This window comes from Camelina sativa, chromosome 12 (genome assembly GCF_000633955.1).
Source record: "Camelina sativa cultivar DH55 chromosome 12, Cs, whole genome shotgun sequence".
Lineage (NCBI taxonomy): Eukaryota > Viridiplantae > Streptophyta > Magnoliopsida > Brassicales > Brassicaceae > Camelina > Camelina sativa.
Window position 1 is genome coordinate 18,764,300 of NC_025696.1, and position 13,330 is coordinate 18,777,629.

The 13,330-nt window shown below is 38.4% G+C and overlaps 4 protein-coding genes and 1 pseudogene across 5 annotated transcripts; 2 read left to right on the top strand and 3 right to left on the bottom strand.

Moving 5' to 3' along the window:
* LOC104732141 (FRIGIDA-like protein 4b) lies at positions 3,131 to 5,410 on the top strand. The gene is made up of 3 exons (XM_010451671.2): positions 3,131 to 4,173; positions 4,310 to 4,485; positions 4,632 to 5,410. The coding sequence occupies exons 1-3, from the start codon at positions 3,234 to 3,236 to the stop codon at positions 5,148 to 5,150; spliced, it is 1,635 nt and encodes a 544-aa protein (XP_010449973.1). The 5' UTR covers positions 3,131 to 3,233; the 3' UTR covers positions 5,151 to 5,410.
* LOC104732142 lies at positions 5,597 to 6,343 on the bottom strand (annotated as a pseudogene).
* Positions 9,004 to 11,628, top strand: LOC104732143 (cysteine synthase 1-like). Of its 2 annotated transcripts, none has more exons than XM_010451672.1 (11): positions 9,004 to 9,140; positions 9,383 to 9,435; positions 9,534 to 9,643; positions 9,719 to 9,776; positions 9,860 to 10,123; positions 10,209 to 10,346; positions 10,436 to 10,487; positions 10,618 to 10,697; positions 10,798 to 10,857; positions 11,096 to 11,176; positions 11,337 to 11,628. In XM_010451672.1, exons 2-11 carry the CDS (start codon positions 9,403 to 9,405, stop codon positions 11,427 to 11,429), a joined length of 969 nt encoding a protein of 322 aa, XP_010449974.1. In that variant the 5' UTR covers positions 9,004 to 9,140; positions 9,383 to 9,402; the 3' UTR covers positions 11,430 to 11,628. The 2 variants fall into 2 exon arrangements, with proteins under 2 accessions (XP_010449974.1, XP_019089708.1); XM_019234163.1 differs by having other exon boundaries at positions 9,386 to 9,435.
* LOC104732145 (preprotein translocase subunit SECE1-like) lies at positions 11,682 to 12,417 on the bottom strand. Its single transcript, XM_010451674.2, has one exon. The coding sequence runs from the start codon at positions 12,380 to 12,382 to the stop codon at positions 11,846 to 11,848; it is 537 nt and encodes a 178-aa protein (XP_010449976.1). The 5' UTR covers positions 12,383 to 12,417; the 3' UTR covers positions 11,682 to 11,845.
* On the bottom strand, positions 12,400 to 13,237 carry LOC104732144 (transcription repressor OFP11-like). Its single transcript, XM_010451673.2, has one exon. The coding sequence runs from the start codon at positions 13,108 to 13,110 to the stop codon at positions 12,547 to 12,549; it is 564 nt and encodes a 187-aa protein (XP_010449975.1). The 5' UTR covers positions 13,111 to 13,237; the 3' UTR covers positions 12,400 to 12,546.

Below are 13,330 nucleotides of genomic sequence, written 5' to 3' on the forward strand. Positions count from 1 at the left end.
GGGTAGGAGACTTAGCCTCAGAAGAGGAGTCAGTGGGTTTAGGAGTGGGGGAGTCTATTACCATATCAGATGGAGAAGTACCGGGGGAAGGGTTTGAGGGGATTGTGTGAGAAGTGGTTTGAGGATTGGAAGAAGAGTGTAGGGGATTAGATGAAATTGGAGTGATGGATTCAGGTAAGGGATTAGGCAATGGTACAGAAGAAACGGGTAACACTTGAGAGAGAACAGCATAAGGATTAGAAACGGTTATAGCTGGGGTGGGTAAAACAGGTGGACAGGAGATTTTTTGTGACTTATGCTTTGGAGTGGAAGGCTTAGGTGAGGTAGGCACATCAAGAGGTGAAGGGTGCAGATTGGTAGTAGGGGGAGAAATTGCAGAAGTACCCGCAGTGTTGACAGAGGAGACAGGGACTTCAGTGAGCTTTCCTTTACCCTTGCTAGCAAACTCAGTTTTTTTTGACACTTCTTTTAATATTGGCTGTTTCTTTTGTGTCCAGGAGGGAGTTACCAAGGGACAGAACTTGACGACATGCCCTATCTCGTGACAGTGAGAGCAGGTAGGCGGGACCCATGGATATTCAACTTCGATGGTAATCACTTCACCATTGTCCCGGACAACTTCTACTGATGAAGGTAAGGGCTCATTTAGATTCCTTTCTACTTTAACATGAGCAACAGACAAACTAACCAGGTTCTTGATAAATTCGTCCATTTCTTTTGGCTCTCCAACTAGACCAGCCACTAAACTAATACCTTTGCGGTGCATCAGGTCAAACGGCATGTTCTTAAGATGGGCCCATATGGGGATAGCATCAAGGTCAGTTGATTCACCCCCAGAGGAGTCCCACTGAGCAACAAGAAACATACACTCTCCGACATACCACATCTTTTTCTCAAGAATTTTTGTTCTCAGGTATTCATTAGGCACACGCACTAACATGGAATTACTAGAGTGGTTGAGATGAATCTCAAGTCGTTTTCCACGCCCCCAAATATGACTTAACACACTCTGGATGTGCTTGTAGGTGGGGAGTCGGCCTTTGAATTTACCCACAATGAAGTCCTTATGAATATATGCACCTTCTTGAAACACAGAGTCAGGGATACTTACTCGAGGTTTCCCAGTAGTAGAATAATCTATTGGGGCTAGCCGGGTGAGTGATCTATCAGCTACACTCTTGAGTTTCTGTGCTAATGTTTGTGAAGCTGGATCCTTAGCCTTTTGCTGTATATTAGCAGATGGGTCAAGGGTTTCAGCAGGAACACTAACAGGGACACTAACAGAGGGGTCAGAAGGATGCGGGGTAGCAGTGGGAGGCAAGGGGGTGGTTACAAGAGGCGATGGGGCAGGGACAGTAGCAATAGGTATGGAGATAGTTTCGCTTAGCTCAGAAGCAGAAGTGGTAGTAACCGTTTGACTTGCAAGCGGGCAATTTAAGTTCTCAACAGCAGGAGGTACTGGAACTGTAGACGAGAGAGATTGAGTTTGAGTAGACACTCCTCCTGGGAGAGAGCCCGTTGAGGAATTCGAGTAGCTAATGTAATGGCGAGCAATCTTTGGTGGCGGAGTACCAAGAAGCCCGTCAGTCTGAGCTACAGTTTTGCCCTCTGCTACAGTACCAGTTTGTGCAGATCTAGGGTTTTGACCCATACTTTTGTAGTAGGAGTTGAGGATTGCTTGCGCCTGAGGATTCACTACCACAGGTGTAGATTTATGATGAGCAGGGAGAGCTAGTATGGTTCTCTCCATGTCTGCAAAAGTGGATTGGTTGACTAGTGGGAAGATTGAAGAGGGAGAAATAGGAGAAAGGGGGGAAAGGGGAGGGAAATCCGAGAAGGAGGGGAGGGGTAAACGGTCAGGAGAGTCTGGGGGGAAGGGGGGGGGACGGGTTGATCTACTCTCAACCGGAGTTGAGGGAGGAGTCTGGCCGGAAGAACGTTCCATGGGGAACCAGCAGTTCGCCATTAAAAAATGAGAGATGAAATCTTTTTAGTTCTATAATAAAAAGATTACTATGTAAATGTTATCAAATGTTATCTAACTGAGTTTGGCTCGGAATTTTTTGGTTCTATAATAAATGTTATCAAATTACTACTAATGTAATGATGTACTATTATGTAAACACACTTATAATTAGTGTAAAAAGGTTTTATTTTTGTGTGTGTGATTACTTAAACATCACGTACTAGTTGGGTCCAACAAACTTCAAGCGCATGCCTATTTCATTACACCATTTTACAAGTTGTCTTCTCCATACGTACAAATTTAATTCTTGGAATAATAATACCAACAACAACATTCTCTTCTATACTATTATACGTTTTACACAAGATTAAAAATATCGTAAAGTACAATTTTGCATACATTTATGCCGGCAATGCTTCACTGTCTTCTGACTCAACGCATGTGGTGGTCAGTGGGTCTGCCCTACTTCTTTCTCCCTCTCTTTTTTCCTTTTTTTTTTTTTTGGTTCCACCTAAACTGATACGTTAACCGACAAAACAATTCCGGTTTAGCACACCTTTTCTAAACGTCACCAGCAAGGGAAAAAAACCGACTCCCAAAAATTCAATTCGAACCGATCCAAAAACCCGGTTTGACACGGTTTCGTTTACTCAATAAAACCCGATCGATTGTATGTAGAATATGATTTATGTGTAGCTAAACCCAAGCAATACATACACATATTTGAGTCTAATGACTCTAACTAAGTTTAGATAAGTTAGATTTACAATATAATCAAGATCCAAACTAAACTTAACTTATGGTCCAATCCGAAAAACATTTAAATTCTAATCGGATTTTAAACATTCCAACCCTAAAAATTTGAAATCCAAATTACTCGAACCAATCCAAACCGAAAATCCAAAGACCTAAACGGCTAGACCTAACCCATCCATACACATCATCAACAGAAGCCTCTAATCCTACGCATTCTCCTCCGTTCACGATAGCAACAACAACCAATCAGGAATGTATAGTGGCTGGCTACTGCTGCTGCCGTCATTAAAGTACGCACGCACTCTAGATGGCTGTCATAGTATTAGTTACAGACGCCATAACACGTGTCGCTCTTCTCACTTATCCACGTCATCATTCTTCTACTTTTGCTATTTTTAGGTTTTCTCAGTCCCCTTCTTCTTCACTTTGTTTAACCATTCCTCTTCTTCTCTGCTAAAATCGAACCGAACTTTTTGAGTTTTGAGTCTCTTCACCGTCCGATTAACCGGAGATGGAGTCGTCCCCCGATCCAGGCGAGTTGGTTGAGTCAGCTCAGCCGAGTTTCTTTGAGTTTCAGAAGCAGGCGTCACTGATGACGAGCTGTAATCTTCTGTGGAAAGAGCTCTCTGAACATTTCACTTCGATGGAGCAGAGCCTGATGAAGAAATCTGAAGCTCTGAAACAGATGATTGAAACTTTAGATAATCAGACTCAGACTTCCATTGAATTGCTTAAGCATCGTGAGGTCACTATAGACCACAGCGTCGAGATCGCGTCGGGGAAAGTCGAGGAACGAGCTAGAGCCGCGTTGGAATCCCTGGAGAAAGCTAGAGACGGTGGTGATACTGCGACGGCGAATGATAATAATGATGATACTGGAGAGGTTGACGACGGCGACGGCGAAGGGATTCTATCGGCGGCGCTGAAATCGATTTGTTTGAAGATGGACGCGAGAGGATTCTGGGGTTTTGTGATTGCGAGGAAGAAGGAATTGGAGAATCTCCGGTCGCAGATTCCGGCGGCGTTGGTGGATTGTGTGGATCCGCCGAAGTTAGTGCTCGAGGCTGTATCTGAGGTTTTTCCGGCTGATAAAAGAGGCGGTGGTGAGAAAGTGAGCAATGATTTTGGATGGGCTTGTGTGGTGATTTTGGAGAGTTTGATTCCAGTTATGGTTGATCCAGTGATGGGGAAGTCGAGGCTGCTTGTAACTCCGAGCGTTAAGGAGAAAGCTAAGGAGATTGCTGAGACGTGGAAGGCGAGCTTGGAAGAGAGAGGAGGGATAGAGAATGTGAAAACACCTGATGTTCATACGTTTCTGCAGCATCTTGTGACTTTTGGAATTGTGAAGAAGGATGATCTTGCTCTTTACAGGAAGCTTGTGGTTGGTTCAGCTTGGCGGAAACAGATGCCTAAGCTTGCTGTTTCTGTTGGTTTGGGTGACCAAATGCCTGGTAACTTTTCTTTGCTACTTCTTGTTTAGTACATAATGTTCAACTTTATGGAAGCTTATGATATTGTTTCATGAGAACTTGTGAGTATTATCTGCAATGGAGAGTGATGGTTTTGGGTTGTTATGGTTTTACACAGATATGATTGAAGAGTTAATCATCAGGGGACAACAGCTTGATGCGGTTCACTTCACTTTTGAAGTTGGTCTTGTACACAAGTTCCCTCCTGTTCCTTTGCTCAAAGCTTATCTGAGGGATGCCAAGAAAGCAACAGCTTTAATCACAGAGGATTCTAACAATCCTGGCCGATCTGCGGTACTTGCCTTCATTTGTGTTTATCTGAAATCAGTTTCAAGTTTTTTCTTTTCTGGATCCGTTGCAGAGGTTTTTGTAAACTGTTTCTTCCGTGGACTCTCTTAGAAATGTGTAAACCTTCTGACAAGTTGTTAATATTTTCCTAGCATCTTGTGGCGCGCAAGGAGCAATCAGCACTCAGAGCAGTCTTAAAATGCATAGAAGAATACAAACTCGAGGAAGAATTCCCTCCCGAGAATCTCAAGAAACGGTTGGATCAGCTAGAGAAGACCAAAACAGAGAAGAGAAAGCCAGCAGCCATTCCCGCCAACAAGAGAACCCGAGCAAGCTACAACGGTCCAATGCCACCAGCGAAAGCAGGGCGTATCACAAACGCATATGTCTCCTCCTTCCCACCTCCCCCACCAACATTCATCAGATCCCCAAGCCACTCTCCTCAGTATGGTGTACCAGCATACACCACATCCCCACCTACCATCTACAACAACAGGAGCCCTCCATACCAATACTCACCTGAGGTGGTTCATGGATCGTATCAAGCTTCTCCAATCAGTTATCCTGTAGCATATGGTACATACTGCAGTACGGTGGCTGCTCCACCCCCTCCAGTTTACCATCCTCACCCGCACCACCAGCACCACCATATTCAGCATGCTTACTACTGATTAGACAATGACAAAGGAAAAAAAGAAGATGGTAAGTAACCAACCACTGATCCCTTGGTGTCTCTGTGTCTACGTTTTGTCTCTACGTCGTTTATTGTAATCTCTCTTTCTTTCAATCCTGAAATTTGTAGCTTAACACTCCCACTCTCTCTGGCTCTGAATTAGTAGTATTCTACCCTCTTGTGTGTTTATTAATTTGAACTATACATATAATCTCTTTACTTTCCTAATGTTTCAATCAACAAACTATTAGTTCAGTACTTAAAGATAGATTCCTCTTTAATCAGAAATGCTCTGTTTGTTACATGTCTTCGCCTTGATTCATTTGCTACCTTCTCTCTGGCAATATAAATGGAGTAGTCCCTTATGCTGTTAGACTCTACTTGGATAAGGCGTTTAGGCCTAAACTTGTACTATTCATTTTGCAATTTCGTATAATGGACTCGAGGAATCAAAGGCAAAACTTGTAACTATGGATTATGTTATGTCTGATACAAATGTACATCACTTTATTTCCCCTTATCCATCCAAATTGCAATGTTTAAAAAAAAAAAAAAAAACCATTTTCTTGTTTGAAAATTCAAGATTTCAAAGTCTCTCTAGCAAAGATTCGTTACAAAAACAACACCAAAAAGGACCGAATTCAATCAAGAAGATGGATTGATTAGTCGTTGGCAGTGGCGAGCTGGAGAGACAAGAGCTCTTCTTCAGGGATCATCTTAATGTGACAATCAGAAGTTGGATACGAAGCACATAGAAGCGCGTAACCACGTTCCACCACATCATCACTCAGCATCCCACCGCTCTGATCCACCGTTCCGTCACAAGCTTAGCCGGACAAGTCATACAAACGCCGAGGTTGCAGTCGTAGGGGACATCAAGGCCTGAGTCAATAGCCTTAGATAGAATCGTCTCGTCCGGTTCAACCTCCAATTCCGTCGTTTTGCCGTCGTGCTCCACCACCACTTTATATGACCGAGCCACGATCCTTCCGGCGGAGCTGAGAAAGTTCCGGCGATTTGTTGTTGCTGAGAGTGTGGCGTTACGGAGTGGGATTGAAAAAGGTTTGGAGAGATAAGGTTTACAAAGAGAGATTGTGGAAGTTTGAGAGAGAGGAAGAGTCGCCATGAGAGACAGAGACAAAAGAGTTCTTGCGTTGAGTGAGAGTGATGAACTATTTGTGGTCTCTACGGAGATAACTTCAGATAACGTTGATGATTTATTCTGGATAGCGGTCTGCATAAGAACCGAACCGAACTACACATCAAACCGGAATTCCTCTTAAATCGTTTTTTCACCCATGCATGGTTTAGAATATACCAGTCGTGAATAGTATTTTACCGAACCTTAATCCAGAAATATTAAGCCATTGAGATTTAAGATTTTCATCGAAGCTCGTCCTCCTCCAATATAATTTGGATTTTAAGGGTTTTAACTCGAAAATAAAGATCTATGAATTTTAGCTCAATTTAAAATAGAAAATTCTAAATTTCAAGAAAAATTAGAAATCATTATTTTATTTTGCCGAAAAAATTAATAATCAATAATATTATTGAAGGAAAAAAAAAAAGGTTGGATATGCTTTAGAAATCAGGAAATTATCGATTAGGTGCAGATATAAGGAATTTCATTATAATATTTTACTAATATGCAGACTTTTATATGTACATATATTTTTCTTAATAACCAATTGATTTTTTGTTTAATAATAAAATTGGTTTTGTGTTAAAGAAAAAGAATTGGTTTTTTTACTCAAGGTCAATAGAACATTGTAAATTCATCGATTTCTTATTCCAGGGTGTATTTGTATTTACTTTATGGATCTAGATAGTTATGGGGTAAACATTAGGTTATGCAAAAATAAAAACTAAACGAATTTTAATAAATCTAACAACAAAATACTTGATAAGTTTTAGAGTAAAATTTCTCATATATATAAAACTAAAATTGATTATATTAATGGAAATATTGATGAAGAGATGATGAGAAATAAAAAAAATGAATAATTTCATTGACTATATTTTTCTCGTAATCTATGATCCAAGAAATTATTATGCTCATGATTCAAATGCTATATATATTTAAAAAAAAAATAGTAAGAGAATATTTTTATTTAGTTACTATAAAAGATCCCAAAAAATTAGTAAGAGATTTTATTTCTTTGTATACAATTTTTTATCAGACTGAAATTAGTAAGAGACTAAAAATTTAGCACATCAGATTGAAAAACTATAGAAAATGAACAAATTAGAGATTATACATGTTATATTACTGTTTGGATTGAATTACAAACATAGATTGTACAAAATAAAACTATAAATAAAATCGTATATTTCAAATTATATTTTAGAATTTTGATATACAAATAAAATTATATCAGTATAATAATGATAATATAGGAAATATATATATTTGATACCATTAATGGAGTAGGATTATCAATATTATTTATTTAATTTATATACATATCTATATTTTTTATCTCAACTACTTATATATTATATTCATATTACCAATTGTCTCGAATGATTACTCGTACCAAAAAAACATAATGATGAGATCGATAGATTTAAACTACTAATATTACCTAAAATAGTTTATAATTCAATTTCTCTATCCAATTAGTTCTTTGAACTGATTATGTTGTTGACAAAAAGAATAAAAAAGTTTGGGATAGAATATTTTTTCACATCTCGAACTAGTTAACTCCTCATAATTACAACATAGATGTGTTGCTAGCATTTTGTCGTCCTTCTGGCATACACTATTAAATGTTTTTTTTTTATCAAATATATTATTAAATGTTTTACCTATAAAAAGACACTAAAATTTTGCTTTTTATTGCAAAAAATTTATCAATCTTGATGTATATTTCTTAATTTTACTAGGTAAGCGGCATGTGAGTTGACACACGAGAAAGTTAAAATTTAGAATAATTAATCTTAATAATTGATTCTATATACATATATTTTCATGTAAGAAGATGAATATATAAAAGCACCATTGCAATTTCATATTTTTCTACTATTTTGTTATTTTTAACTAACTGAATATATATGTTTTCAATAAAATTAATTTATACTACTATTTTATAGTTTATATTACTATTTTGATTGTTAAATTATAAATAGTCATTTCAAAGTAAAAAGATAAATTATATGACTATTTTGATTGAATGACAACATAAATTTAAACAGAATAAAACTGGCTATTTCAAAACATATTTAAAATAGGGAGATTCTCAAAAATAGCACCAAAACAAGTTTATTTTCCAAATTTAGCACAACATCTCTAAAATTCCAAAAATGAAACTATATTTCAAAATAAATCTTTCAAAATAAAATTCAAAATTCAAAATACTAAACCCTACACCTCAAAACTATATCCTAAATGTGAAATTGAGAACCCAAACATAAAAAAAAAAAAAAAATCTAAAAATTAATTTTAAATATTTTAATGTTTCAAATGCTATTTTTGAAAATTTATGGAATGTGTGTTATAGTTATCCATAAAACTTGTTTTAATGCTATTTTATGATATTTCTCTTTAAAATATACTAAAATATCATAGCAAAATTTTCTAGCAAAAGCTATATAGAAAATCATATTTAGAATATACTTAAGTTTTATAATATTAGTAAAAAAATTATTATAGTATTTTGTTCTAACTGAATCGAACAAAAAAATAAATTGAACCGAATCCGAAAACCCGAAACTAAAAAAATGTGAACCGATTTAAATAGAACATAACCGAATGTCCAGGTGGGAGAGTTAAAACCGGAAATAACCGGGAAGAAGATTTTGGTGACCAACCACCGCGTTTTATAAAATCGGAAACATGTGAATGACACCTGTAAAAAAAGTCGTCTTCATCATAACCCATAATCATCATCCCATTCGAGGTTTTCAAGTCCATACGATACGATACGATTCTCTCCATTTTCTTCATAACAACGGATTCTGGTCAAACTGTTGACTTTTTCACACTCAGGTATCATCATCGTCTTCTTCGTCCCATACTTTTCGATTTGCTTGCTTATATACACCTCTACCGATTTCGATTTATATTTTTGTTTTGATCGGCTAATTGTATCGGATTAAGCTTACTCCGTTGTTGAGAATCTAGTGATTTGAGTATTGAACAAACTGGATTGGTGTTTATACATCTGGTGTTTTTGTTAATTGATTCGGATGATTTATTCCTTTTTGGTCTTTTCTCTTTTGTGAATTAAGCAGTGAAGCTTGCTTGAATCATGGCGTGTAGAATTGCTAAAGATGTGACTGAAGTAAGTTCTTCTTCATCTTCACTCTTCAGATTCGAAGGAGTTGCGTTTTTGTTCCATGTTCATGTATTTGACTGATTCTGTTTTACTTTTTTCTTCAGTTGATTGGGAACACTCCATTGGTGTATTTGAACAAAGTGGCTGAAGGATGTGTTGGTCGTGTTGCTGCTAAGCTTGAGATGATGGAACCTTGCTCAAGCGTCAAAGACAGGTTTCTTCTTTTAGTACTGAACTATGCTATGTTTCCTCGTTTCGGTTTTTGTGTAAACCTTGTTTCTTCTTGCAGGATTGGTTTTAGCATGATTTCTGATGCGGAGAAACAGGGTCTTATCAAACCAGGAGAGGTTAATTCTCCAAACCCACTATTTTATGTTGAGGTTTTTTTTTTGGTTTTCGATTGTTTTTAACTTTTTAGTTTGTTCTGTAGAGTGTGCTGATTGAGCCAACAAGTGGAAACACCGGTGTTGGATTAGCATTTACAGCTGCTGCCAAGGGCTACAAGCTTATTATTACAATGCCAGCTTCAATGAGTATCGAGAGAAGAATCATTCTCTTAGCTTTTGGAGTTGAGTTGGTTTTGACTGACCCAGCTAAGGGCATGAAAGGAGCTATTGCAAAGGCGGAAGAAATTTTGGCCAAAACACCAAATGGTTACATCCTCCAACAGTTCGAGAACCCTGCCAACCCAAAGGTACAATACTTAATTCATTAGTAGTTCTGTCTGGTTTGACTGTTTTTGAACTTTTAAGTTGATGAACTTTTACTCTCCAATGCAGATTCACTATGAGACTACTGGACCTGAAATATGGAAAGGCACTGATGGAAAGATCGATGGCTTTGTGTCTGGGATTGGTACCGGTGGTACCATTACAGGTGCTGGGAAGTATCTTAAAGAACAGAATGCAAACGTAAAGGTGAGAGTTCCATCCTCTGATACAATTGGCCTTGTCATCTAAGTGGTGTGTCTTTGCACGGTTTTTCATTTTGTTTCCTCTTCTGTCAGCTGTATGGAGTTGAGCCAGTTGAAAGTGCTATTCTATCCGGTGGGAAGCCAGGTGATTTTGGTTCCTCCACTCCGTTTTCAACTCTAATCATGCATGTTACTCGTTTTTCGGTCTGCCTCAATGTTTCATTGTTTGTATCTTGGAGTTGACTAACACCTGTTGTTTGCTGAACATGATTAAGGCCCTCACAAAATTCAAGGGATAGGAGCTGGCTTTATACCAAGTGTATTGAATGTTGATATTATTGATGAAGTTGTTCAGGTAAGACATCTTTCCAATTTTATTTCACTAATAACAAAACACATTGGATTTGAGAGAGCTACATTTCTGACTTGCCTCCCTCCACCTTTGCTTTCTATAGGTTTCAAGTGATGAATCCATCGACATGGCAAGACAACTTGCTCTTAAGGAAGGTCTTCTTGTAAGTATTTCACATTTCACAATGAATGAGCTTTACCTTGATCACAATTCTGTGCGATGCTACAAATTCCTTTTTGTCCCTTGATCTTTACTTAGATAAGTTGAGACCATTAAGATTCAAAACCTAGAAACAAATGTGGCTTTCACTAGGATCAGTTGTTCATATGGTATCGGGTTAGCAGCAGATTCTCCTTTCATATTAAAAACGGTTGTCTAACAACAAAAGCTAAAAATTGTAGGTGGGAATATCATCTGGTGCAGCAGCAGCTGCAGCAATCAAACTTGCAAAGAAGCCGGAAAACGCCGGGAAGCTGTTTGTGGTAAGCTCTTTGGTTATATTATTATGTATCACCCCAAAGCTAAAAAGCTCTAACAAAACCTAGAAACAAGAAACAAGCAAAGCCACTGTTTCACTTTTAAGTCCATAGTATTTTCATTCTGAAGCTGATGTAAAACTAAATCTGCTGAACTATTCTACAGGCGATATTCCCGAGTTTCGGGGAGAGGTATCTATCGACAGTCCTATTCGATGCAACAAGGAAAGAAGCGGAATCCATGACCTTCGAGTCTTAAAAAGTCTCCATTTCTTCTTAAGAGACGCCAAAAATAAAAGAGATGTTCATAGTTTCTCCTACAGAGAGACTCTTCATCTGCAGTCGCAGTGCGTCTTTACTTCCATCTGTATCTTCTTTTGTGTGACAATAAAAAATTTAAAATGAAACTCCTCTATTTGTTTTGTGAACCACTTTCATTAACAAGCCTTTGTCCATAAGTATCATTATGTTTCATGATCAGAACTAAACCAACATAGCCAAAGCCACGAAATAAGAATCTTTCTGAATTTGAGAGGTTTAAGTATAAAGATTAGGACAATGAAGAAGAAGAAGGTAATGCTCATCTACACAAATCAACAACCTTTCTCAATCTTATCATTGCAATTGCTAAAATTGTACACGCAAATCTGATACCATTATCAATTTCCACAATAATCAGCTGAAGAAATCTTGAACACCTTTACCGATGAACACACGATCAGAGAGCTCAGCCAAAACGAAATTAACAGTGAGAAGAACGACGCTAGAACCAGCGATAACACCAAGCACAACACCAGTCGTTCCCAGAACTTTCTGAAACGCAGGCCACTCGATCTCCTTCACTTCATCCGCCACTCCACTCCAGAACTCGTTCTTCCCTTTCTCTTCCTCCGCTGCTTTCCTCTGCTCCATCGCCGCTTTTATCTCCGCTCCTATAGCACTAATCTCCACCGCCTTATCTCCTTCGTTTCCACTCTCTTCCGCCGGTGATGGTGTCGCTTCTGACTCCGATTCAGATCCAGCTGTATCCCGTCTCTGTTCGATAGCCTTAGCCACAAAATACGACGATTTCTTAAGATTTCTCATCGCCGGAGTTCTAATCTCAGTGTAAATCGGAATAAACACACGGCGAGTTGACGGTGAAGATTTCGTATCCCGGAGACTCCTAGTTATTCCGGTTACCGGCGGCGAGAATTGTGCGGTCAGTGACATTTTTTCGAAATTGGGAATTTTTTTTTAATTCGTTTGTGGATAATTCACATATCTCTGAAGTAATGATCAGATACAGCAATGTGTATAGTAAGAGGTGTTACAACAATGGACCTTTGTAAGCCCACAGGCCCAAATATTAAAATTAGTGAGGAACTACAATTTATTTAATTTGAATGGGATAGAAAATAATTCTCCGGCGAAGACGGAGAAAGTAACCAGAGGAGTGTATCGGCGAAAGCAGAGACGATGAATTTGTGAGTATGTTTCGGATTCAACGAGAGATAACAGAATAACAGTTCGTGCAAGTACTCTCTGTCGGCGGCGACGTCTCTCGTTAAATCTCTAGCTTCCACCATCTCTCTCATCGACCGTCCGAAGTCTCTGTACGGATCCGGTGAATCTATATGTTTCATGATCGCTGTTCCGCCGGTTAATAGTTTTGACACGGCGGCGGAAGTGTCGTCGTTTTCTTCTTCGTCGTCGCGGCGGGTAGATGAGAACAATCCGGCGGGGTTATCGGAACTGTGGCGGCGGTGGAGAGGAGAGGAAACAGAGAGGTGATCGTATAGAGAGTTGAAGTTGTTGATGAACATTGAGGGGGTTTGATGATGATGATGAGATGGAGCGTTGGGGTTTGATACGATGATCGGAGAAGAAGGAATCGACGGTGAGAGAACACCGGAGGAGGAGAAGCAGAGGTGTAGCTTCTTCCTCAGAAAATTCGACATTTTTATTTTTTTTGGGTTGTTTAGGTTTTAGAATCAAATGTGTAAATGTGTGATTAAGGAGGAATGATTAAGACCTTTCTTTTGGTAATGCTTATTTATACATGCAAAACAAATTGTGTTTTATGAACTTAAGAGGAGGTCACGTAGTGAATGCAATCTCCATAACGTAGCTGGATCCAACTCTTTTAAAAAATGTGTTTTTGTAACGCGGATTTTACCA

Excerpts from the sequence above, each read along its gene's own strand:
- LOC104732144 (XM_010451673.2), bottom strand. The coding sequence starts at position 13,110 with ATGTCGAATTTTCTGAGGAAGAAGCTACACCTCTGCTTCTCCTCCTCC.
- LOC104732141 (XM_010451671.2), top strand. The coding sequence starts at position 3,234 with ATGGAGTCGTCCCCCGATCCAGGCGAGTTGGTTGAGTCAGCTCAGCCG. Across the intron at positions 4,174-4,309 it reads TTTGGGTGACCAAATGCCTG|ATATGATTGAAGAGTTAATC; the intron begins GTAACTTTTCTT and ends GGTTTTACACAG. Across the intron at positions 4,486-4,631 it reads ACAATCCTGGCCGATCTGCG|CATCTTGTGGCGCGCAAGGA; the intron begins GTACTTGCCTTC and ends ATATTTTCCTAG.
- LOC104732143 (XM_010451672.1), top strand. The coding sequence starts at position 9,403 with ATGGCGTGTAGAATTGCTAAAGATGTGACTGAA. Across the intron at positions 10,347-10,435 it reads AACAGAATGCAAACGTAAAG|CTGTATGGAGTTGAGCCAGT; the intron begins GTGAGAGTTCCA and ends CTCTTCTGTCAG. Across the intron at positions 10,488-10,617 it reads TCTATCCGGTGGGAAGCCAG|GCCCTCACAAAATTCAAGGG; the intron begins GTGATTTTGGTT and ends AACATGATTAAG.
- LOC104732145 (XM_010451674.2), bottom strand. The coding sequence starts at position 12,382 with ATGTCACTGACCGCACAATTCTCGCCGCCGGTAACCGGAATAACTAGG.